The sequence below is a fragment of the Cryptotermes secundus genome, unplaced genomic scaffold (genome assembly GCF_002891405.2).
Source record: "Cryptotermes secundus unplaced genomic scaffold, Csec_1.0 scaffold309, whole genome shotgun sequence".
In the NCBI taxonomy this organism is placed as follows: Eukaryota; Metazoa; Arthropoda; class Insecta; order Blattodea; family Kalotermitidae; genus Cryptotermes; species Cryptotermes secundus.
In genome coordinates this window covers 711902-737604 of record NW_019723305.1, presented here as the reverse complement: position 1 = coordinate 737604, position 25703 = coordinate 711902, and the positions used below count along the sequence as shown (strand labels likewise).

The 25703-nt window shown below is 37.0% G+C and overlaps 1 protein-coding gene across 1 annotated transcript in view; it reads right to left on the bottom strand.

Annotated features, from left to right (window-relative positions):
• Window positions 1-9878: 9878 nt before the first annotated feature.
• LOC111861741 (muskelin) overlaps window positions 9879-25703 on the bottom strand; it is a 29058-nt gene continuing 13233 nt past the window's right edge. The window contains exons 7-15 of the mRNA XM_023846570.2: window positions 24446-24559; window positions 23289-23455; window positions 20857-21043; window positions 18732-18929; window positions 17442-17521; window positions 17246-17357; window positions 15467-15606; window positions 14848-14950; window positions 9879-10419 (exon numbers count right to left, since the gene is read on the bottom strand). Coding sequence (XP_023702338.1) covers window positions 10231-10419; window positions 14848-14950; window positions 15467-15606; window positions 17246-17357; window positions 17442-17521; window positions 18732-18929; window positions 20857-21043; window positions 23289-23455; window positions 24446-24559 — 1290 coding nt within the window. The 3' untranslated portion in view covers window positions 9879-10230. The remainder of the gene's footprint in view (window positions 10420-14847; window positions 14951-15466; window positions 15607-17245; window positions 17358-17441; window positions 17522-18731; window positions 18930-20856; window positions 21044-23288; window positions 23456-24445; window positions 24560-25703) is intronic.

Sequence of the window (25703 nt, the reverse complement as noted above, 5' to 3'; positions counted from 1 at the left end):
ACACTGTGCCATCTGGTACGTGGGTACTGCTTCTTTCCTCAAGGTGGAACTACCAGGTTGAGACGCAACGCAGAATTAATAAACTGTAATCCCTTCTACTTTTCGACAGTAACGTTGATGTTGTTGCTTGGATACTGCCGTGAGTTCCTGTTTAGAAATGCAAGGCGTTCAAAGACAGATTTTTCTTGAGGAGAAAGATTAACTCATATCAGTAACAATGGGAGGCCAACCCCCTGCCCTCCACCATAAATTTATTTGCCAAGCTCTGAAGGATGATGGGGAAGATGAGCAGAGCAACAGCAGGTCCACCGGGCTGCAAAACCAAGCGGATAAAGGCAAGTAGATATGAAAAGCCCGTCCGTCCCCAACACAATAATAAGAGTGATGTATAGGGAAGTAGGCTAATAATTTATAAAGCGCCATGTGGGAACACTGTGTGAGACGAAAACGTCTCACACATACAGTATTTGCTTACAACGTTTTATAAATTATTAGATTTCTTTCCTTATTTTGAAAAAAATATGAGCAGGCTTCTTGTCAGTGTGTCTGTTGCGTTTCCCCTCTATAAATTTTTGAATGACTGAACCAATCTTTATGCATATCGTGGTACCTAAGCCCATATCAATGGCACAGTTGATAAATCCCTATCAGTAGTCTGTCTGTATAGGCTATGCATCCCCTTATCGTTGCTAGGCAACGGCTTTGTAAATATGTTCCCGTGGCAACAAATGCAGACGAAACAATGGGTAAATAGTTGCACTTGCTATTTCTGTGCGGACCATGTCATATCAAAGAATAGTCTATGGGTCTGTGTATTCACCTGTAGTTACTAGGCAACAGCTAGGTAAACACGTTCTCGCGGCAACAAAGAATTGTTGAGACGTCGTTTTCTATGCTGTTCATGTCGTATGAAAAGAAAACAGGCAACTAGTTCTTCCCAGCACTTCTTGTATATTGAGAGAATTTTGTTGTTCTTTAGCTGCATGTTTGTACTTTCATAAGATCACCAGGCTATTTATGTATGTATTTTGACCAAACTGATAATATTCATTTGCAATACATGTATATATTTACTGAATTTGGTAGCGAGACCACTCTGAATTTTAATAATCATGTTTCATTTCACAAGAGCCTTTATTGTTGTTGCGCCATTCATTCACTCAGTTTGGAAGTGCCATATAATATTCATTCACTCCTGGAGCTGAGCCCTTCTTGAGAAGCTGCCAATTATGCGGCTACTCAAGAACTTCCCAAGCATTTTATGGAACCCGAAGGTTCATTACCGTGTTCACAACATCCCTCCACTGGTCCCTATCCTCAGCTAGATCTATCCAATCCATACCATCCTATCTAAGATCAATTTTCATATTGTTCACCCACCTACGTCTTAGTTGTCCCAGTGATCTCCTTCCTTATAGCTTTCCCACCAATATCCTATATGCATTCCACCTCTCCCCAACTCGTGCTACATGTCCCGCCCATTTCATCCTCCTTCACTTGACCATTGTAACTATACTTGGAGAAGAGTATAAGTTATGAAGCTCCTCATTATGCAGTTTTCTCCAACCTCCTGTCATTTCATCTCTCTTTGGTCCAAATATTCTCCTCAGCACCCTGTTCTCAAACACCCTCAGTCTATGTTCCAACCTTAAAATCAGAGACCATGTTTCACACCTGTACAATACCACAAGCAAAATTATGGGTCTGTATATTCTAATTTTTATGTTTATAGCAGACAAGAAGACATAAGGTTCTGGACTGATGGTTGTAAGCATTACCCGAGTTCAATCTCCTCTTAATTTCCTCCTGAATCATGTTTTGATTTGTTATAGTCATTCCCAAATATGTGAACTGTGCCATATTTTCAAAACATCTGTTACCTATCTTTATGTCACGATTTTCTCCTGCATTTTGGTGACAAGATAGCAACATATACTTAGTTTTCTTTGTGTTCACTTCTAGACCAACCTGCTTACTAGTGTCAATTAAAATTTGTGTTTCTCTTTATGGTATCTATATCACTGACTCCCCCCTCCCAAACACACACATTTATACATAATCTGCACAATCTGCAATAAATGTATATTTTCAATAAATACTGGCCCATGAATGAGTTATGCCGAGTGGAGTAACTCACATAATTTTTTCTGTTCACTTAGGTATCATTTTAATTCTTGTATTGGGGTTTCATTCAGGTCTGTCTGGTAGAGTTAGGACAGTGTATCTTTTCAGTTTATGTGTAGTTTCGCTATGGTCTAATAAGTTCACTGCTAGTGTGTTAGGGTATTTTTCTAATTTTCTCAAGTATTTGGTATTCCACTTTTTTATTTCACTGAGCATGATTCATATTCTGTGAGCTGTTTATTTTAATCAGTATGGCCACATATCATGAATCACTCCCATTCCTTTCAAGTATATGCTAGATTACCCCAGAATTTTTACTTTTAGGACTATATACATCCCTCAGCATAAAGTATCATTTAACATACTTTGGTTCTTGGGTTGTGCTGGTCATGGATGATGTCAGGTATGCAATAGGAGGAGTCTAAATGTAATAAATGCTTGTTTACGTCCAGGTTGTGTTGTTGTGTCAAGAAAACTATTTTTGTGAAAGAAAGAAGGCTATTATTATGTTGTTTGAAAGTTTTCTCATATCTCCAGTTACATTTATATCAATACAGCAGAATCCTGCTGACTGCATATTCACAGATATTTTAACCTAATCATAACATTAAACAGATATACAATTCCTCTTGTATCTTGAAACAGTGAATCTTGAGACACTGCTAAGGTAGAGCAAGCAATTTTTGTTAAAGAAAGCAGTCTTCTGGGATTTGGCACCGTGTACATGTGGTGTTAACCGACGTTCCTCCGAAACGTCGGTTAACACCACATATACATGGTGCCAAATCCCAGAAGACTGCTTTCTTCATAGTCACTGCCGTGAAAGCCTCAAATCTTACAATTTTTGTTGAGTTCAGTGTTCTAGTTGAACCAAAAGAAAAGGCATTAATCTGGTGCACAACAAAGTTGGATGAGCTAATCCCTTTGGTTGGTCTAACATTAGACTCCAATGATATTTTTCTTCCAACAGTTCATGTCACTTTATCACCCTCTGAGGACGAATACAGTGCACTTCTTGATACTGAAATACACAGCAATGACTTCAGTTGAATGCACACAGCGTCAGAATTATGACGGTTACTTTTCCACCTCATATATCAAATAAATACAATCATTTGAATTCACAGTGAGTAGCATTTCAAAACTTTATATAGTCAGTGCTGAAAAAACTAGGATAAGTTCTAATATCCAAGTAAAAGTACAGTGGTACTTTAACCCATGATCCCATAAATTAACATTCATTAGGCTTTCTAAAATTTTACCACTGACTCAAATAAATTTCAGGCCCTGGATAGCTCCTTCAAAAAGCCCAAGATCCCAGCAACTCTTCTATTATCCTCTGCCAAGCCAAGTCCCTTCCATAACCTCCCACAACCACAACTTTCCTATCTGAATTCAGAATGGTGATGGAGGTATCAGATTTTGATAAAATGTCAGTTTAACTGATCACAAAGTTTTTAAATGCTCTGGTAGCTAAAATCGTAATTCTTAATGATCCATGTTGTACTTACTACTCTAGTGAGTTCAGATAGCAAGTCTTAAAAAATTTACCTTACTTGTTTTAATATTTTTAATAGTGCATGTTTACTACTGTGCTATCTGACGTCCCTTTATTGATTTCATAGTACAAAGAACAGAATTATATTGCTGTGGGGGTCAACAATGTTTAAAAAATAGGTTTGGGCCTTGAGCTCCATGGACATAACCACATGCATCCCAAGATATACTGAATTTGACTTATGACCTATATTTGAGAATGTGTTCAGTCATAAGTCAAAGGTACAAATGGACTGAGGAGTGTTTATCCTAATGCATTTTAGAATGTGTAACACTGTCAGTGGCTTCAAAGTTGCTGGAAATTTCCATTTGACTGACATACATTCTCTGCCGAGGAATTCCTGGCATTATCTTACAGAATGGCCTGCTTCAAAAAGGACACTACCTCCTACTGCTATGAACATCCACTCATGAAGGCTTGCATACTGACACCACTACTTTCACCTGTGGCTGCTTGCATTAACAACCAGCGAGTTATTTCACCTGAAGAAATTCAGCCTTTTCCAAAGGCTTAAGCATAAAAAGTGAACAAACCCACAGTCAGGGAAGATATTAGGACACAACAGGAGCCGAAGCAACTCTTTAAATTGTCAATAAAAACCATAGCAAAAACCTAAGTACAAAAACACACACTAGAATACTGCTGAAAATGATTGAAGAGAACAGACATTGAATGAAGAGCATAAAGATGATGGAGTGATACTGTTAGATAGTATCTGTAAAGAAATGACTGAAATGTGATGACAAGAATAATTTTAAGCATACAGTTTAGAAACTGGAGACCATATGCTAGTAGAATTCCCAGTGAACAATAGGATGACAGAATATTTGCTCAAAGGATTCATGTGGCAATGAAGTCCCAATATGATTTTGTAAGCAACCTAGCAACAGCAACACATTCAGGAATCTGAGGAAATGTTTATCAGTTAAGCAGCTATATAAAAATTAAAATGGCTAAATCATTTCAACTTAGGTAGCTCACCAATTGTGCATTGAAGTAGACTTTACAAATTACAGTACAAAATAAATTCTAGAGTAATAATTTATGGAGAAAGCCATGAATAACTGATAATAAAATGTAAAAACGGTAACTGTTTCTGTGCTTAGACTGTGTTCCATAACAAACGCGATGATTTCACATAATTATACTATCGTAATATTAACAAATTAAACACTTTTGACTTGTTTTCTTACGGTAAACTTGAAACTGAAACTAAAGGGAAAAAGTTTCATGATGTTTCAGAAATTCAGCAGAATTCATAGGAGGTACTTAATGGTAATATAGAAGAAGAGTTTCAAACATCTGGCCAACAATGACATAATCTCAGGACTCATTATATTAGATCCTAATGGAAGTCCTCTGGAGGGGACATGATGCAAACTTTGGTCACTTATACAAATCCTTTACAGACACATCATCAAACTTCTGGGTACAACCTACGAGTAATAAGAGACTTCATTAGTGTTTGGTGAACCTTCATTTTGTAAATATGCACATCCATTTTCAAAATTATCAATGATGGATTTATAACAAAATTCTGCTACAACCCAGCAAATTATTTACACTCTTATATCTCATGCCATCTTCATAAACAGTCTCCCTCTGTTTCTTTCCCTATTATCTTCAGCCAGAAGTACCTTTCTCTATGGAGCAGAGTCCTTCCTATGAAGCTGACAGTCACTCAACTGATGAAGACAACACCCCACGTTTATGACACCTGAAGAGTCATTACCACATTTACAAAAACCTGCCACTACACTCTATTCTGCACCAGATCAAACTAGCCCACACCTTCACAGCATTGGAACAGTGAAACAGCCATGGAGACGACTGGGAATGACCTTTCTATTTATGAGCCGACATCAGTCCGTCTGCAACATTTCATCATAAAAAAAATTGTACACTGCAAAGTGCGCCATTGGTAGCAGTAAAAACTGTGAAGAGGAACTGAAACAGAAGGAATTAATTCAATTACATTAAATAATGCAAATGAACCAGTCTTCCGCCTCTTTTGTTTCCAATATAGCAGATGCTTACTACAAAGCCATCAAACTTGAGTGAGAATACAAGTAATAACTCAAAAGAAAAGGATTCTAAAAAGAAATGAGAATAAACACAAAGGAATAACAACTCTCAAGAACTTCCCAATCTGAGTACAGGCTTCCAGTAACATTCAGAGCTTTAAGTTGACCACTGCAATCTTTACAAGCTACCGGTAATTCTGTTGAGTGTAGGGCTCCTCTTCTGAAGCAGATAGTCACTCAGAAATTCTTTGCCTTTTGGAATCCAGAGTTTCATTTCCATGTTTATAAGAGCCTGTAACAAGATTCACTGGACTCTTACTCTTACCAGCTGAATCCACCCTATTCTCATACCTTGTTTGTGTATGAATCAATTTAATATTATTCTCACATCTGTGCTTAGGTCTCTGAAGTGGTCTATTTACATCTGGTTTTCTGACTAATATTCTGTATGCATTAACTCACCTCCTACATGCTTACTACATGCCGTAGGATCTCCTCCTCTTGATCTCATCATAATTATAATATTTTAAGAAGTTCCTCATTATAAAATTTCTTCAGCCTCCTGTTACTTCCTCTCATAAGTCCAAATATTCTCCTAGTATCCTATTCCAATCTATTTAGTATTTAAGGTTAGTCATAAAATATACATAGTGAAACCCATGCTTAAAATTTCACTGGGGGTAAGCAGATTTGAACATTAAATTGAGGAAATTCTTACACAGAGGAAACCTAACATTCAGATTGAATTGGGATCACTTAAATTGAATGCAGAAAGAGGGAAAACCTTAAATTGAATAACATGAAATGGTGGTTCCAGTGTATTTTAAAATGTGTCTGTTGTATTTAACGTAACATGGAACTGCAGAAAAATCTACAACTTACAACTTAGAAGACATTCCATTTTTGCCATCGTGGATATTATTTTTGTATATAAATATTTAGCCTTGCCATACCAAATATTTTCTCCTACTCCACACTTATTTATTTTGCATTTTGTGTTCATGTTTTTTGTTACTTCAAGAAAAGAATACATTGTAGTTTATCACCTTGTCTCACTTCATGAACGTGATTCCTTAGCCTTCTCCATAATTTTAAATGGTCCTTTTGCACTTTCCTCACCTGAGATCAATAAATCAGCTGAACCAGTTATTCACAGTATAATCATAAATTATGCTCTTTATGTTAGTAAAATGGATAGATGATGATGATGATAACGCCGCCGATAACGACAATGATAGTTAACGTCATCCTTCAACCACTAAGAAAACTTCATGCATGCCAACTGTTTACCACATTGTAATGAATTATTAGCCAAAGTATGTTAATTTTATCAGTCGCCATAACTTCCTAAAACTGTTTGAAGAATTTGCTCCTTCAACTTAACTGCCCAGATCTTGAGCTGAAGGAACAGTATATGTACAAATCAAATAACTATTAGACATATACAGAAATAAATTGAAGTGATAAAGAAAGGAAAGCAGGAAAGAAAGGAGGATGGAAGAAGGAAGAAAGAAAAATGAGATAAAAAACAAATTACTAAAAGAGAAATAAAGATGAAAGAATGAAGGAAGGAGGTAGAGAAAAGAAAAACGAATACTGACAGAAGGAGACAAATGGAAGGAAATAAGCAGCAACAGTGCTTGATATGAGATTCAAGAAAAATGCAAGCTTGAGAAATGAGATCACAGTTATTTGTCCAAAAATAACTAGTTTGGAAAGGCATTAAGGGATTAATTTCAGAGTTATGAAACCTTAAAATGGAGGAGGAAGAAAGTAACATCTTCACATTTTCACTGATCAAGCACAGATTTACACATCAGTAATGTCTGAAGCTCTTCATTTTTCTCTGGAAACATATACTCTACAGAGATCACTTGCAGAAAGGGATTTCTGTGTAGAGACTGAAAACCATAGCTGATTCTTATATGACTTAATTTTAATAACTGACTGTCCTGTGGACTTCTGCTTTATGCACAGTCAGGTAACAGAATATGTACATGCTTAACAACTAAGAACGTGCATACACTGCAGTATTTACAGATGGCAAGCTCTGACACTTTGTAAGTTATTAAGATATTTACTAAAGTACATTCAGAAAGCTGTAATCCTTCCAATGTAAATAACTGCACCTAATAAACAAAACAAATGTTTATCTCTGACAGTGTTATTTTTATTGCTTTCATTCCCCTTAAGGCTGAAAATGCTAGCAACTCACAAAGCATTCATACAACACACCCTTGGTACTGATTCCAAAACATTCTGGGGGTATAAAGAATGCTGGGTACACTTAAAAAGTTCAGTGTAATTTACAATACATGAGGGCTATTCAGAAAGTAACCTCAGTTTATTTTAGGCAACTAAAGTAGGAGAGCTCATGCATATGACATAGTCACATGACTCATTGCCTTGTAAACCATTATATAACTGGTCACCTAGTGTTTGTTCTTGTCTCTACAGAGTGAGTTATGATGTGTCCTGTGATTGATAATCCCATCAGCTTCAAAATTTGTTGTTATCTGCTTTATTCATGCTAAAAACATGAATGCTGCGGAAATCCATCATGAAACATGCGTGACGATTTATGGCCAAAGTGTAATGAGTGAAGGAACTGTAAGACAATGGTGTCGAATGTTCAAAGCTGGATAAACATATGTTCATGATGAAGAGCAAAGTGGTTGGCCATCTGTAGTGAGTGATCATCTTGTTCAAAGTGTTCACAAAAAAATCTATGAAAGACAGTGCTGCACATTTTCGGGACTTTCGTGTGACTTTCCACAAATTTCATTCACTGTTCTCTACTAGATTATCATAGTTAGGCTATGCTATCACATGTTTTGCACAAGATGGGTTTCATTTGTGAATGCTGAAACCAAAGTGCAGTCAAAACAGTGGAAGCACATACATTCACCAAACAAGCTTAAAAACTTTAAAAAACATTGCCTGCCAGAAAGCTAATGGCAACTGTTTTCTGGGACAGGAAAGGAGTGCTGTTGGTGGAATTGATGCAACAACAGAACATAATAGCATCAGAAGTGTATTGCAAAGCACTAAAAAAAACTGTGTTGGACTGTTCAGAACAAAAGGCCTGGAATGCTGACATCTGGTGTAGTGCTCATCCACGACAATACACATCCACATACAGCTTCTTGCACTCAAGCACTGCCAAAATATTTCAACTGGGAGTTGTTTGACCACTTCCTTAGAGCATTGATTGCGCTCTGAGTGACTACCACCTGTTTGCCTACCTGAAGAACTGCTTGACATCACAGTGCTTCAACAATAATGAGGAGTTGATGGAAGGTGTCAAAACATGGCTGAGCTCACAGGTGGCAGACTTCTGTGGCACAGACACAAAAAAACTTATTCCCTGATATGACAAGTGCCTCAATTCTGGTGGTGACTATGCTGAGAAGTAGCTTAAGTATGTATGTATTTTTTGTATATAACAACACTCTTTTCCTAATTTATTTTTTGTTAAGAGCCCAATGGAGGTTATTTTCTGAATAGCTCTCATATTTTCAATTGACTTGGTTGCATAATCCAAATTCATTCATTCAATCACTCTCCAAAAAGAAAGTAAATGTTTAACAATTTTATGAACCATAATCAGGTTCTCCAAATTACACATATTTTCAACATGTAAACTTTGTCTTAAAATATACTTTACATGGTAAATTACATAATCCAAAGTTTTGCATTCAATTCTGACATGGATAAATTTAGACCTAAATGAATGCTCAGGTAAGTCTGCAGGGGTGAAATTTATGTCAATTTACAGCATGATGGTGTACAAGGTGGCAACCTGAGGTGCTTCCAGGTTCCCTCTTTGGTTTTCTTAGGCACTATCCTTGAGAAAATAAGCATAACAACAGCAAAAGCATAAAAAAGTAAAAGGCATCCAAATCACAAATACAATTAATAATTTTTAACTGACTTACTTTACATATCACAATTTTACAGCTCAATGCATCAATAAAACCACACTATTACAAGGAAAAGGGAAAACTAAAATATTATAATTATGAGGCTCATTCAGCTATAACAAATTTGAATGATTACTTCTAGAATCTACAGATGCTTAATTGCTCAATGAAGAAAATCCAACACAGATATAGAGATTAAATGCCACTGAAGGATAGTGCCCAAAAGTCAAGGTAATAAAAAACAAGAGCTGGAGGAACCAAACATTCTTATTTATCACAAACACAGAAGTGGGTTAACAAATCACATTGACTGTAGGCATTAAAAAAAATTACAGGAAATACGAGAAGTCAGTTCTGTACAATTATCTACAGTATAGTTACAGTATTTCAAGAATTTCTTCAATAAAACTTTACATCCCAAGAAACGACATGATCATACACAGAATCGCAAATGTAAATTAACAAGTTATTCCGGGTGAAAGTGAATAAATGTTACTGATTGTCAAGGTCACAGAGAAAAGAATAAGAATTTACATTAAAAGGATAACATAAATGTACATCACAGGATTAGCAGAAAATCTAGGAAATAGTTTTCATGTGGTTACAGAGGAATCAGGTCTATAAGGTTTCCAGTCGGTTGTGTCATGGTATCAGGGAAGAAGGATACAAGCTGATCAAATAGCTGTGAACGCTGATGGTGACAGTCCAGTTCCTCATCCTCACTCCCATCTGCTACAGTCATGCCTCTCTCATCTTGCTCTCGAAATAATACTGAGGTCAGCAACTGAAACTAATCACAAAATTATGCCAGAAGCTGAAAGTCAGTACACGAGTACACACAATTCTTCTTATAAGTCCTACAGTCTAATCTGAACCCTGGCCTCACTGAATCATGGAAGTATTCCAAATCATATTCAGGCAGATGGCAGGATTCCATGAATGGGGACAACATACAGCACTGCTGCCAAACATCAAAGCAGGCAACAGAAATATATCCCAGGATCCCAGTATGTAGATGATCAAAGACTATGTGCACTTTTGACTGTGTTCATCAGGTCCACCAAATAAATTACATGAAAATAAATCCCTTCTACCAAATGCTGCTATCGTATTCATATCACAATATAGTGTTCCCCAATACACTATTAAACCTTACATATTTTATATGTATATAAAATTCTTTATTGGAATCCATCGTAACACAACAATGAAACGGTCAAGGTCAACATCACTCACACACTGTTGAACTGCATTTCAGTGTGACATCAGAGCTGGATACTTGACAAATATGTTACACTATAAATTATAAGGTATAAAAATACAATAAAATTATTATAAAACGAAAGTTATACAATAAAATATGGTTAAAATTATTAATGTAATATTTCATATTATGAAGTCAGTGTTGCAATCTTGTTGTTACGTGGTGCAATCCAAACGTTCCCGAAATATATTAATAAAAACTATTACATCTTACCTAGATCTTATTCTGCACCATCACCTTCAAAGCAGTCTCCCCTTGGGAGCGCATACACCGATCCCAGCGTTTCTGCCACTTTTCAAATGCATCCTGGAAGTCTTTCTTTGTTAGGGTGTTTAGTACCGTCTGTGTTTCTGCTTGAATTTCCTCAACTGTATCAAATCTTCGCCCCTTCAACTTGATTTTCATCTTGGGGAAGAGAAAGAAGTCGCATGGAGCTAAGTCTGGCGAGTACGGTGGGTGGGGAACAACTGCCATCTTGTTTTTAGCCAAAAATTCCTGCACAATGTAAGCTGTATGCAGTCATGCGTTGTCATGGTGGAGTACCCAGTCGTTCGTGCGCCACTTCTCTGGACGTTTTCTCCTCATGTTCTTCCTCAAATGCCTTAGAACATCGCGATAGAACTCTTTATTGACTGTCTGACCAGGAGGGACGAACTCCTTTTGAACAATCCCATCAATATCAAAAAAACAGATCAACATGGACTTAATGTTGCTCTTGACTTGTCGAGCTTTTTTTGCCTGAGGTGAAGAAGGGCTCTTCCATTGCGACAATTGCTGCTTGCTTTCAGGGTCGTAGCCATAAACCCAACTTTCGTCACCAGTGACAACCTTCGAAAGAAAGTTTGGATCCTCTTGAAGCTGTTGCTGAAGTTCCCTGCAGACTTCCAAGCGATGCTGCTTCTGTTCATTTTGCAGCAGTCGTGGCACAAACTTCGCCGCAATCCTCCTCATGTTCAGTTCCTCTGACAAAATTCGTTGACGTGTACCATAACTTAGTCCCAAGGTGTTACAGAGGTCTTGGATGGTCAGCCTACGATCTTGCAGAATCAGTTCCCTAACTTTTGCACCATTTTCTGGTGTTTTGGCCGTTGACAGCCATCCCGAACGATCGTCATCATCAGTCAATGTTCGGCCATTTTTAAAACACTTATACCAGTTGTTAAGTTTGTGTCTGGCCTAAACTGTTTTCACCAAAAGCTTGCTTCAACATTTAGTGCGTTTCTGCAGCGGTTTTCCCAAGTTTGAAACAAAACTTTATACAGACACGCTGCTCTCTCAGGTCAGCCATCGCAAAACCGCAAACTCACGGAAACACAACAATGGAAATACATTCACCAACAATAAACCCAACCACTCAATTCGACGCCGCTTGCCACACTGATTCAAGAAGGATGTGTGAGGAGACACCTAGCGGTATTTCGATGTACTCATAACCATTCGCGCGCAAAATTCAAATTTCAGAAACTTTTGGATTGCCCCACGTATATTCCAGCAGACATATAGCGGTATATTCATGACAATGTATACATATAGTTAAGTGCTTGGAGGTCCATGGTATTGGTGTAGTATTATTTGGCATTAATTGTTTGGCTGGTGCCTCGTTTTACAGTATTTTGTCTGCTCTGGTTGGAATACAGATTGCAACTGTTCAAACTCAGATGTCAGTCTTCTTTTGACATCATTAATGGATCCCTTGTCAGACCACAGTTTTAAGAAAATCAAACTATACCCTGGTTTATTTAACAGTGTTCCAGCAACAGCAGTGGTTACACAGCATACAAAGGCAAATGTGATAATTATGAATGGTGGAGTTGTGAAGGGAGCAGAAGTGGTGGAGTTGTGAAGGGAGCAGAAGGAAGTGGCCACACATGAGATCTGAGTATTTCACATGGGTGAAGATTCATATGGTCTTCTGGGTTAAGACATTGTAGTCTGTTAGGCAATTACCAGTGTTTTAGATGAAGCTCTGCATTCTATTTCCAAGCTTCTACTCTGAAGATGGAATACATGATGTCATAACCCAGAAGATCACAATCTGGAAGTGGCCACAGATTATTTTATGGTATCATTCCAACACAAATACCTGCATCACACATTCATTATGTTTGCATAAACAGTTTCTAAATTCTGTACGGTTTAAAACAACCACAAAAACCGCATTTCTTGATCAGCCTCATTATTGTCTTCCATTGCATAATTCAGCAAAATATAATGAAATGAAACACACAGTTATCCAGTAAATACAAATTTCAACAAAATGTCCTCATGTGTATACTGGTAACTAAACTACTCCCTTTATTTCAATGCTCTTCATTACCTTCCATCCATCCATCTGTCAATGGTAACTCAATAAACAATGTCCATATTCATGCCTCATTTATGTATGTTACCACTTCTTTCACCAATATTATGTAGTTTGTAGTTCAAAATTAGACATAATGCCACTAACGGAAAAATATGGTAGCAAGTCATGGACATGGGTAACAAGAAATAACATAAGAACAGAACTGGTATAAGAGAGAAAAGCAAGAACCTAGCTGTCCATCCATATCTGAAGATTTACTATTTGTGATCTTTCTTATTTGCAGTCACAAGTCCATCAAAACATTACTGTCACGTACTTAAGGGCATGACTATAAATGAGGCATCGACTGGTGAGTGGACTGAACACTTGTATACACCACTTGGAACTACAAGTAATTACAGCACTATTGTTAATCCCTACGCTTTACAAATCACCACAGCACCTGCTAAGCCCTTTTCCACAGCCATTACCTAGCAATGGCTTCTAACAGTGGAGATTCATCAGTTTCCTGCACTCACGTCATTATTGCTGGGTGAATATCCTGCAACTGAACTGTAGCACCAATTCGCTTCAAGATAACTCCTCGGAATGGACCATGCAGAAAACACAGCCCCTCCACTATTGTAGAGGCATGTTTACCACACCATTGCATAGCAACGATCACACCACAGATCATACAGAAAACACAGTTCTTCTATTGTTGTGTGCATTTGTTGCAGGCATTATCTAGCAATGGCTGCTGTTTACCAAGTCACTGCTTAGCAATGGATCTATACACCACATTATTACAAATATTTTATGCAATGTTTACTTGTGGAATTTCAGCACAACAGGGTGAGTTAAAACAACATTTTGTGCCAGAGCAACTCAGAAAATTCTCATTAGAGTGACTGTTGTGTGCATAATGTTTTTGTAAGATTGTATTTCGTTTGCAATAAGGGTAAAGGTAAAGTTGACACTGTGATTAATTACGTACACCATGAGACATATGGGGGAGTGAAGTACAGCTCCGCCATTCTTGACCTTGGCACTATGTGGAGGTAAACATCAGACCCCAGCCACTTTACCCCTGGGGACAGAGCCCCATGGTACCCATTGGAAAGGAGGCTGGGTAGGCCCCAGAAGCAGTGTGGATGCTATGCAGTACGGCCAGGAATCGAACATGGCCATCCAACCCACAGCCCATCTTTATACCAACTGAGCTATCTCAGATTCATTTTGTTTTAATGTAACTGTGCTGGGTTAAAACAGTCAGTACACAGCATGTACAATATTTACTAGAGATCATGGCTTTTTTCATGATCATGCCAGTACATATCCCTTACAAATGAAGAGGAACTGGGGTAATGTATACATGACTACACAAAAGAGAAATAACACACATATAAAAAACATTAGACCAATAAAATAGTTGAAGAGATGAAAAGACTATACAGAAAGGATGAGGACATGTGCCTGAAGACAGCATGGGATTATAAAATTAGAGGACAATGAGCAAGAGGAAGACCAAGGGAATGCTGGAAAAAGAATTTTAAAGCTGGTACTTACATGAATATTACCTTAACAATTTGTATGTACCTGACTCTTTCTAACACGTGTATGAAATAGATTGAGATATACCATATGAGAATATAGCACTTGAAACTTACTTCTTTTGTCTGTTCAGGATCATTGTGATCTATTATTTCTGAGAGTGTTGTCTGCAGATAATGTAATGCAGTCATCTGGTTCTTTGCAGCTAATTCTTCAAACCTGCTCAAACATTTAGCAATATCAATACACTAGTGCTCTCATCAAACTATCAGACATGCCTTCTTGCTTCACTGATATCTTTCCATAGTTTAAATTTCACTCTGAACAAAGGACCAAGCTTAAACACTACTGATTATTTAGTGTCAACATACTACGACGAAAGTGAATACAAAAACATAAACTTTATTTTATCACAGCAAAGATGTCAGAACCCTATTACCATAATAAGCTGTATATCAAATTAAGATAAGCTTGGAATTAAGCAGGAGAAGCTTTAGTTTGCAAGTTCTAACCTTCACACTACCAAATCAAAATCTGTACTCATCACATGAAGTAACACTCAGAAAGAACACAGATTGAGGGTGTCTTAGAACCAGAAACCTAAGTGCAATCTTCAAAAAAGTATCTGCTGCAGAAGAATATGAGCCACAAAAATCTGTAATATGTGTTCATAAAATAGCGGTTTCTACTTCTTATTTCTCACTACTCAGATCACAGTCAACATGATTACTATACCTGTGTTTTCTTATCAGGAGTTTGCATCTTTGTAAGAGCTGAGCATGTGTTGGTCGACACAACTGAAGCTGCCAGAAGTCATCAAGACGAAGCTTAGGTAAACACGCTCTTCCTGGATTACCACCAAAGAGATAGTGTACCTGGATTTATAAAATACAATTAAAAACGTACTCCATGCAAAAATAAAACCAATGTACATAGGAAAAGAAAGACATTCACATGTATGAGGCCTCTTCTTCTGTAATTATATGTGGATCTCTCTCATTTATAATGTAATACTGATTACTGACTAAATGCTGTACTAACTGCAGAGAATATAGCTGGTTGTTTGATTAGTTACTAAACTATACCATTAATCAGCTGCAGTGGTCACATACTACTGTCAATACATCAAGCAATAAATCAAATTCTGAACCTAAAGACTATATTTAAATATAACTTGACCCAATTTACATTTCCTCCTCACCAGATGTAATGGTTATAGTGCTTAGACTCAGTTTCTTGAATAAGTTGTTGGCACTTCTTCCACATGAGGTTTAAGGGATCATAAAATTAAGAACAAAAATAAACCCTTTTATATTCCACACATTCCAATCCAAACAGAAAAATATTATTAATATTACTTATCAGGGCCCAGATTTTGATGACCTGAAAATATTTAAAAAACGACTTATAAAATGACAAAAAATCCAGAAAAAATGACCTAAAATATGACCCAAAAATGTAATATCAGGGCCAAGATTTTGATGACCTGAAAATATTAAAAAAATGACCTATAAAATGAGCGAAAAAATCCAGAAATATGACCTAAAGGAGAAAAGAAAGAACACTTCGTTTCCATGTTATTCACATTTCAGAAAACATATGAAGAAAAATTCCATAAAAATGGCCAAAAATGACAAGAAATACCCTTAAAAGTCCAAAAATTTACCAAAAAATTACCCCAAAATGAAAAAATTACCTTAAACCTAAAAATGTCAAAAAATGCCAAAAAAAATACCTATAAAATTTACATTTCTGTAGCAGCTCATATCCGAGATTTATATATCTAAGAGCATCGCATAGGATACAAGGAAAAAAAAGATGACGTCATCAAATCCAGGCCCTGCTTATTATACTGTCACATGACTGACTATAGACGGGTCTGAATTGGTAATTGAATAATATCTTTTACTATTGCGTGATGTCATCATGGATATGACGTGTTCCTCTGTTGTGTGTATGGGCCATCACCTTGCAACGGGTCCACATACTACAATATACAGTGGCCAAAGAAGTCTTTCTGTTTACTTCACAGAGAATATTAACAATTTTATTATCCTCCTTATGCCCAAATGGGTAAGCTGGCAGAGTGGTAATGTAAATGATAGCATTTAGGGGGCATCCATTTTGAGTAATGTCTGGCGACCACGAATTCTGATTCAGCTTCTTCACAGTTTTATTATTCCCTCATACCCATCTTTGTAGGCTACGATAAACTCCTCCGGCATCTCTCCTGAGTCATCATTTTGTTATTCGTAATCATCAGATCACATTTCCTTTGATGGCATATGTCTTCAGCTGACAAATCATAAAAGAACTGAATCAACAGAAAATGCACTAAATGTCCCAAATGCTGGATCACACCCACATACACTGTAACTGCATGCACTGACGTACATATCATTCAATTTAAATTAATAACATACTGCATGTTAAATTTTTAAGTTATTATTATTGTATTGTATTGCATTATTATTGTATTCTCTACTAGAGACAAAGACTGAATTAAAAGCAAACCTTATTAATATGATCATATACTAATTGATGTGCAAATCTTGGACATGGCTCTAAATGCTGCATTTTGTTCCAGTACTGCTCACCAGTATTTTCATTTCTATATATACACGACCTGAAAAACAGAAAACAGTTAAGCAACAGATGTTCAAAAGTCACTCCCATTTCTGGTCTAAGGAAACCAAAGCAGGTAACTTACCATTTGTTTTGTGCAATATAATAAACCCAAAATGAGTTTTGCACATTGTCATCCCTCTTCTCCTTGTCCTTGCTCAGACCCTGCAAAGGGAAAATACATAACATGTTAATGTTATTACCATGGAAGCCTCTTTATATACTATTCCAGGGAATCAAGCAATTCAAGCTTCTCATGTAGGATAACATCTTAAAGGGTAGGTTCAAGAAAGCACAAAAAATTTGTATCAGTCCCATGTGAAAATATTTGTAATACATAATAATTACAGAATATGCAAGTTTAAAATTAAAGGGAAGCATAAGGTCTTCATCAGAAATAAAGAAGAGAGATGACTGCTTAGCTTCAACTGCTTTTGAACACTGGTAAAACATAAGGAACGAGCCATGATTTGCAGATGGCCATTAACATGTGCTCAGATTCAAGTGCATGTGAGCATTAGCAGCAGAAGCCAAACCATCTTTTGTAAATTGAAGTTTATATCAAACAAAGGAGCTTGAGTGGGGGGGGGGTCACATTATATGGATAAAATGTTACATAACACTAAAATGGCACATCGTACACAGGAAGTACTTTTTACATAAGAAATACATTAAGCAGGTTATATTTACTCTTAACAACATTGTGAACAAGGTTACTGTTATGTAGAAACCCACAGTCTGAACAAGCAGAATTACAGTTATCCTCAAACAAATATTTTACATGTCACTGAGCAATAAAAACCATCAAATAAAACATGTAGCAGTTAAAAAACTTCACGTATTGGATAACATATGCCTTACACAGTTCAGCCCTATTTGGCCATCATTATAGGCTTACATGTTAAGCAGCAGATTCTTTAGTACACATTATGCCTCATTATCGATATAAAAGTGTAACACTTGAAATGTCTCATATAAAAGTAAGTAAAAGTAAAGTAAAGGTATCCCTGCAACAGGCCATGGAGGCCCATAGGGTGGTGAGATGTTCAGGTTCCCACATTTTCTAGACAATCGGCTTATGGATGGCGGTAAGGTTGTCAGCCCTACGCGCCGGCAGCCCTTTACGCCCAAGAATATTCCTGGTACTCATTTCTCTTGGAGGCTGAGTTGAACCTAGGGCCATAGTGTGGCTGGAAGGAATAGGTCAAATGTCTAATAAAAAAAAATATATTTTTCTTATTTTTGTAAAATAGAATTTAATTACTTACAAATAAACATTGTGACTGATACTACCCTACCATGATTGTGGCTTAAAATCATAGTTCTAAACTGTTGGTTTTGATTTAAGGAACTTAATGACACAGCATTCACTTACAGACAACACATATATCTCATTGAGGTCAGGATCAATCGTTGCCCTTTGAGTGAATCCTGCTGCTGGAATGTTGCATGCTTCTTTCTTTGCTCCTTCTGATATTTGCCTCACTTCATGTGTGTCCACATGAAATGTGAAGAAATCATTCAGGTATTCTTTGCTCCTCTGGCCAGCAAAGATAAAAAGTTTACGGCATCCCTACAATCATAAACTGCAATAAATACTAGATTTTGTGATTATTACATGATTAGCCAAGTGTTATTTAGAAATTACAAATTCTCTTTTTACCATGACAAAAAAGAGAGGCCCTTATTCTTTTGTTCTTTTGTCACTGTCTGCCTATTTTACTGTGTCTCATATTAACATAAATTTATTTCTCTCTCTTGTTTTTGTCTGGTCTTTGCACAACATGGGTACATTAAACACAAGGCAAAAAGATCACAGTTAACACATGGTAGAAAGATGTCTTCTGTCCACGTGATTCACCCTCAAACTACTGATCAGCCTTTGATAAAACCTAGTATTGCAGTCTGGACCAAAAGTTTGCCACGCATACATACTTGATCTTGAATTGTATTGCTCCAACATAGCCCTTATTTCACATTAATCTCAAAGCAAACTCCATCAATATCTGCAGATCACACACAAAAAAAAAAAAAAAAAAAAAACTGATACCTGACAGAAGACATAGATCTTAATTACCTTTTTATTGCTGGCCATTTCTCAGCCCACCAACTCAACAGGACTGTACTTCCAAATGTTTGTTAAAATATACTGAAGTATATACAATTTGTTGCTGATCTCTGAGATCTCATAAGAAAATTTAAAAAATTGCATAAGTTACAGGCTTGGCTATCTTAGATGAAGCAATGTATTAAAGTCTGCACCTGCCCAGAATATCCCAAGCACAGAGGTCAAATACGTTTAAATCTATGAAGAGAGCAGTCTTCTGGGATGTGGCGCCGTGTAGATATTGTGTTAACCAATGTTTCGAAGGAACGTATCGCCTCTATTTTCAGGGTAGAAGAGAAAAGAAGAAAATGCACAAGGCCACATAAGTCCATGCCCAACTTGCATAGCAACCCCCAAGCTTAAGGATTAATGTCTTCCCATTAACCTTCCATTTCTCCCCCGACACAATATCTTATACCTGATCTTGCCTGCTACCTGCTGGCCCACATCCCCAGACCCTTCCCCTCTCCTCTCTACTGATTTCCCATGTAGCCCCCTTCCTATCCTGCTCTTATACAGCTGGGTTTAATCTCTACATTAGTCTATTTGCACCTACTCACACTGCTTCTTCGCTTGTGGATTTCTTCTTTTCTCTTTTACCCTGAAGACAGAGGCGATATGTTCTCTCAAAACATTAGTTAACATAATATCTCCACGGCACCACATCCCAGAAGACTGCTCTCTTCATAGTCATCCCATGAAAACCTCAAATCTTACAAAGTTTAAATTTAAATCTTCAATTTAAAACAGATTTTCATATGGTATGCATTTAACAAAATATAAAAATACAATAACAAAATTAAGTAGACCTCAAAAATATACATTTGAAATTTACAAAATATGTCTTATTTCCCATTCAGTTACCTATAAAAATACACTTATAGTTCACAAAATTCAATATAATAAATACACAGTTTGTTTCCTTTGACACACATCAGTAACCAATTTAAGAAGGAAAACGTTATTACAGTTGACACAACTGTATTGGTTATGTATGCTACTGTGAACTCATTAAATAAGAAATCAAATATAAACTTTGTGTAAATAACAAAAGCTTTATGATGCAATACTGTTCCTACACCATATCAATTTAACAAAATCAAGGTTTCAATATATCTAACAAAAAGAACAGAAAACTGGAATATAACTAACCATAATTTCAGGCTTCTGTGGTCTCCCTGCTATGTGACACAAGTTTGAACATTTGCTCAGACATATCTATGTAAAGATCATACCCACAAATTGTTCTTTAAAATAAGTCTTGAGTTCCTTGTAAAAATATGATTCACAGATTCTCTCAATTGCTATTCCATGTGAGAAAACATGTATGTATTAAAAGCAATCATTACTGAGAATACACAACATCTGAGTATTTACATTTGAATATACTTACAGGATGGAAGAGCATTGAGTGTCCTACACGAGATCTAATGGTTGGGACTCCAGGGCTGCCTGGTCTGCTTGAATCATCACACAGTTTTGTCCATGTGTTTGTGGGAACATGATAGGAAAACAGTCCGGAGAAGGTTGGTTCTGATGTTCCAACAAGGCCTACGCATCCAGGCCTGTCATCAGCCATTCTGCAAACATCACAGTTCCAAATACTAGTTCAACAGTTATGTGCAACAACTTATTAAAACTTAATGAAAGCTAAAAAAAAGTAAAGCTATCCCTGTAACAGACTGTGAAGACCCATAGGGTTCTCAGACATTGAGGGTCTCACATTATCTAGACAATTGGCTTAGAGATGGTAGTAAGGTTGTCAGCCTTACGCACCGGCCGCGCTTTACTCCCCAAGAAAATTATTTAATTAATTCCTGGTACTCATTTCTGTTAGAGGCTGAGTCAATCCCAGGGCCATAGTGCGGCTGGTAGGATTAGGTCAATTGAAAACAATCCAATGACCACATGGCCTGAACCTGCGACATTCCGGCTTGTAACATAGTGCCTCAACCAACTATGGTAACGCGTGCCCCATTAACGAAAGCTAACCACTTTAAAAGTTTTCATGACATGTTTTCACTGAAATGGTCATCATCACTTGATCTTTAGCTGTTGATATATGGTGCTCCCAGCGTGTATGTGCGTCTGTAACAAGTGTAAATTCTACTATTAGAATTTATGTTTGCCAAGTTTATTTTTTTTTTGTATAATATTACTTCATCTACATCAAATATTGGGTTACAATATAAGAACTGAACACCAGACAGTGAAAAATAAACATTATAAGAAGAAGAGCCAGTCCAACTCAACAAGCAGTTGAAAACAAGACAAGGAACATAATATGATGGGGAATGTAACACAGCAAGGAGGAATTAAGTATACAAACAAGTAAAATTATACAAAAAACTTTGCAAACATAAATTCTAATAGTAGAATTTACATTTTTTACATGCCCGCCCGCACGCATGCATACACACACACACAGACAGACAGGCAAGATATTCCCAAAGAAACTGCTTCAGGATTTTCAGTGTGACATGCTTTGAATGAAAGTGCAGGTTATATTGGTGAAGGACCACTTTCTCCTAGAGCTGGTCAAGGCACCTTCTGGTGTCACATCATTATGCAGTAGCAGTCTGCAGTCACTGTTGACCCCTGGGCCAGGAAATTGGGAATCCCAGAATGTCATCAACCGCCTTATTTTGAGTGGAAATAAACTACCAAAATATAGTCATATGACAAGACATACAACAAGTGTGTCTGACCTGCACTAAGGAGATACTTGGTCTAAGTCTCAGTCTGGGAACCTGGTAACCTAACTAAGAATTTTTCATGATTTTCGTATCAGGTAACAACTACTACTTTCACCATTACTTTCCCATTCACTGTGCATAATTATGTTCTTACATCATCAAATCATCAAATGCTAAAGTATAACACATGCAGTCACAGGAGCAAGACACAACACAAAGCACAATACACATGAAAGTAGGAAGAATACTCCGATAGAAGAAGATAGGTGTGACTCGCGTATTGAGATATGACATAAGGATGACAAATCCTGAACAGTTTTAATATTTTTAATATTTAAAATTTATCAATATATATGACAAATATATATTGTAACGTGTCAGGAATCCAGAAGAGTCACTTCTATGGAAATGCTAGAACAGACTGTTGCATAGGAAGTAACAATAGCGGCACTGTAATCCCAACAGTGAGCCGTTGTGTAGAGAACATCGAATCTCCATGGTTATGACGAATACGCATAGCGTTCCCACAGAGACAACGCGATAACAATGGGTCATTGCGTAGGAAACGCGGACCCAACAAAGCAACGTTTCCACTGCTATAACAGAGGGTTCGTTTGCCTAGCAGCGGCCGAGGGGATAAATAGCCCAGCTTCGACGAGAAGCAGTCAGTCTTGGAATATCAGCCGTCTAAGAAGAGAGTCTTGGAACATCCGCCAGAGAAGAGAGTCCAGTATCGGCCGAGAAGTTGTGTAGGCTAACGATTGTAAAGCGTGTGATTGTGTAAGCGTGAAGAACAATAAAGGTTCTATGATAATTTGAGACCCACGTGAATTTATTTGTAGCGTGACACACAAAACACGCTATGATATTTTGGTTATTTTAGTGTAAAGACAACACGGCATGCAGTGGAGTAGTTCGACGTACATCGAAAAGCACCTGAAGATGGCACTTTAGTGCTGAAACATGTAGTGCAAGAGAGAAGAGTAAGGTGAATAAATGTATGCACTGTAAGATGGTCAGAATAAATCATGGTGCTAAAGTCACCTTTGCAGATGATACAGCAATGTTCAGTAACTTACTAACCAACTATCATTCTGGTTTTAACCTTAAAGAGTTACAGTTGCCTTACCCAGCAGGAGGTGTGAGAACACGTCCTCCAAACACATAGACTGTTCTTTTTGCCACATCCATGGACATCTGGTGATCGAAGATGAGTTGTGGTCCACCCATCATTCCTGTATCCTCTGTTATCAACGTCCATCTGTTGCTCTCAATGTCATATACATAAAAATCACTCTGCAAAACATGTAAATAACACGGTATTCATTGCAGTACATGGGTACACGGTCAGATGGGACCGAACATAAAAAAGAAAAGAAAATTCAGAACTTAAAAAACTTCTTAAAGGTAATCTAACCCAATGTCTGGTAATGGAACTGCCTCCACACCAAATGTCTATAATTAAATAAATTGGTTTCTTTAATTAGGTAGCAGAGTTTTCTGCACACATGATGTAACAGACACACCACCATACCTCAGTCACCTGAAGTAGACAGTGGCATTTTCTCCACGTCAGATGTAGAGATTATACTGTCACAATCTGATTTCAAGACACATGCAGTGGCATTTCTGCCACACTGATTAATAATGATTCCACTGTCATGACTTTGATTCCTGATTTTCATAATGACCTTTCCTCCATACCAGATGTGATGGCTACATCACCATGACTTCTTTTCCTAGATCCTCACAATAATGGAGTGTCACATGGCATTGTCGTAGGAGCTTTATATTGCATATGCTACACTTACATCCCAAGTCATATATGGGTATGATTTGCATCTGCCTGTGTACACACCCATGTACATGTATGTACATACAGTACATCATGAAATGACAACAAAAGTTCCTAACCTGAGCACAGTTCAGGTTTCATAAAGTACCAAAACAGCAATCCTGAAATTCAAAATTGTAATGTTGTAGGTAGAGCCTGTTTCCTGGTGATTTTGTTGGTTGACAAGTTTAAATATGACCCAACGGTTACTTAGAAAGATGTTAGCTCTTTCTAAGGGACCTATCTGAGTATGTGTCTTCTCCCCCAAAACCTGAGGATGGAAACAGGTCCAGTTTCTGAAATGTTGTGTTTTCTGGTTTCTAGAATAGTGGACAACAGAGAAAGTCCAAAAGCCCAGTAATTCTGAGTGTTATACACCATCGTCAGAAAACTTTTGAATCTACATTGTTACTTGTTAATAAAAGCATATACTGAAAATCTAACAGAATTACCTTGAGATTTTCTGGTGACCTGTATTGGGTATCGAGGTACCTCCCAAGAGTGAAGATCTGTCTCCTCTCTGGATCTAAGCAAACCTTGTGACATGACCGGGCACTAGGACCTCCCTGATTAAAATGAAAATATATTTTAGAATTAAAAATAGCTAACAAAACATAAGGATGTCCCCAGTCAATAATTCCAGTGAACATGCCCTGCAGCAAATTGCACATTAACCTTTCCAAGGTCATGCTGCAGAGCCCTGCTGCCTTGTGTTTTTGGCATTACATATATAATAAAAATAGCACCTTGAACAGAAGCCTTCCACATTTCTTGCAGATTCTTATAATTTAGCTACACATGACACTGTCTTTACCAATATGTTTCTATAACTTATTATAATTCAGCTATTTATTTCAATGACTGTATTCACTGAACTGCACCTGTATGTGTTTTATTGCATTTCAGCCACATATTTATAAACTGCTGCATCATTTTCAATATATTCCTAGATTCCAACAGTTCAGTGATGGGTCACTGATGATTATTACAATTCAGCCATGTCCGAATGGCATCATATGAAATGCAGTAAATTTATAAGCATTTTATTAAATTTCTGCTATATGTCAAAAAAATACATTGTTTATATTATAATCCTACATTCCCATGTTCCAATAACAATGTGTTATTTTCAGTATATTTTTAGGTTCCGCTTCATGTTTCAACAAAATCACATCTCTTGCAACCAGTATTATTTCATATAAAATAAAAAATTGAAACTGAAGAAACTTCTTAGAATACTGATATATCTAAAATAGTTTCAAGTTACTGCATGGATCCACATTTATATTTCTGGCAATTTTAATTCTTATTATATGGCTCATATATTCTAATGAAAATAAATTAGTTATTAAAATTAAAACAAAAATAATGTGGGTCTCTGAGCTAAAATCCTATGTACTGTGGTAGGTGGGAACCAAGCATTCACGGTCATACAACACTTCCATCTATTGAGTAGAAGTGAAGATGAATGTTCTCTGAAATGTGGATAGCCAGTACCAACCTACCAGTCTACACCATCATAATCCACAAGATCACAACATGAAAGTTTCATTAGGTACTGCTAATGCTAGCAGAGTGGAACTGTTTCCACAGTAAACAGTACAGAGAGATAAGAGGTGCTGCACATATTAGCTGGGTAAAATATATCCAAAGACAGTAAAAATTCTGAGAGCTAAAAGCTGGCTTATAAGTTGTTAGGTGTTATTTATT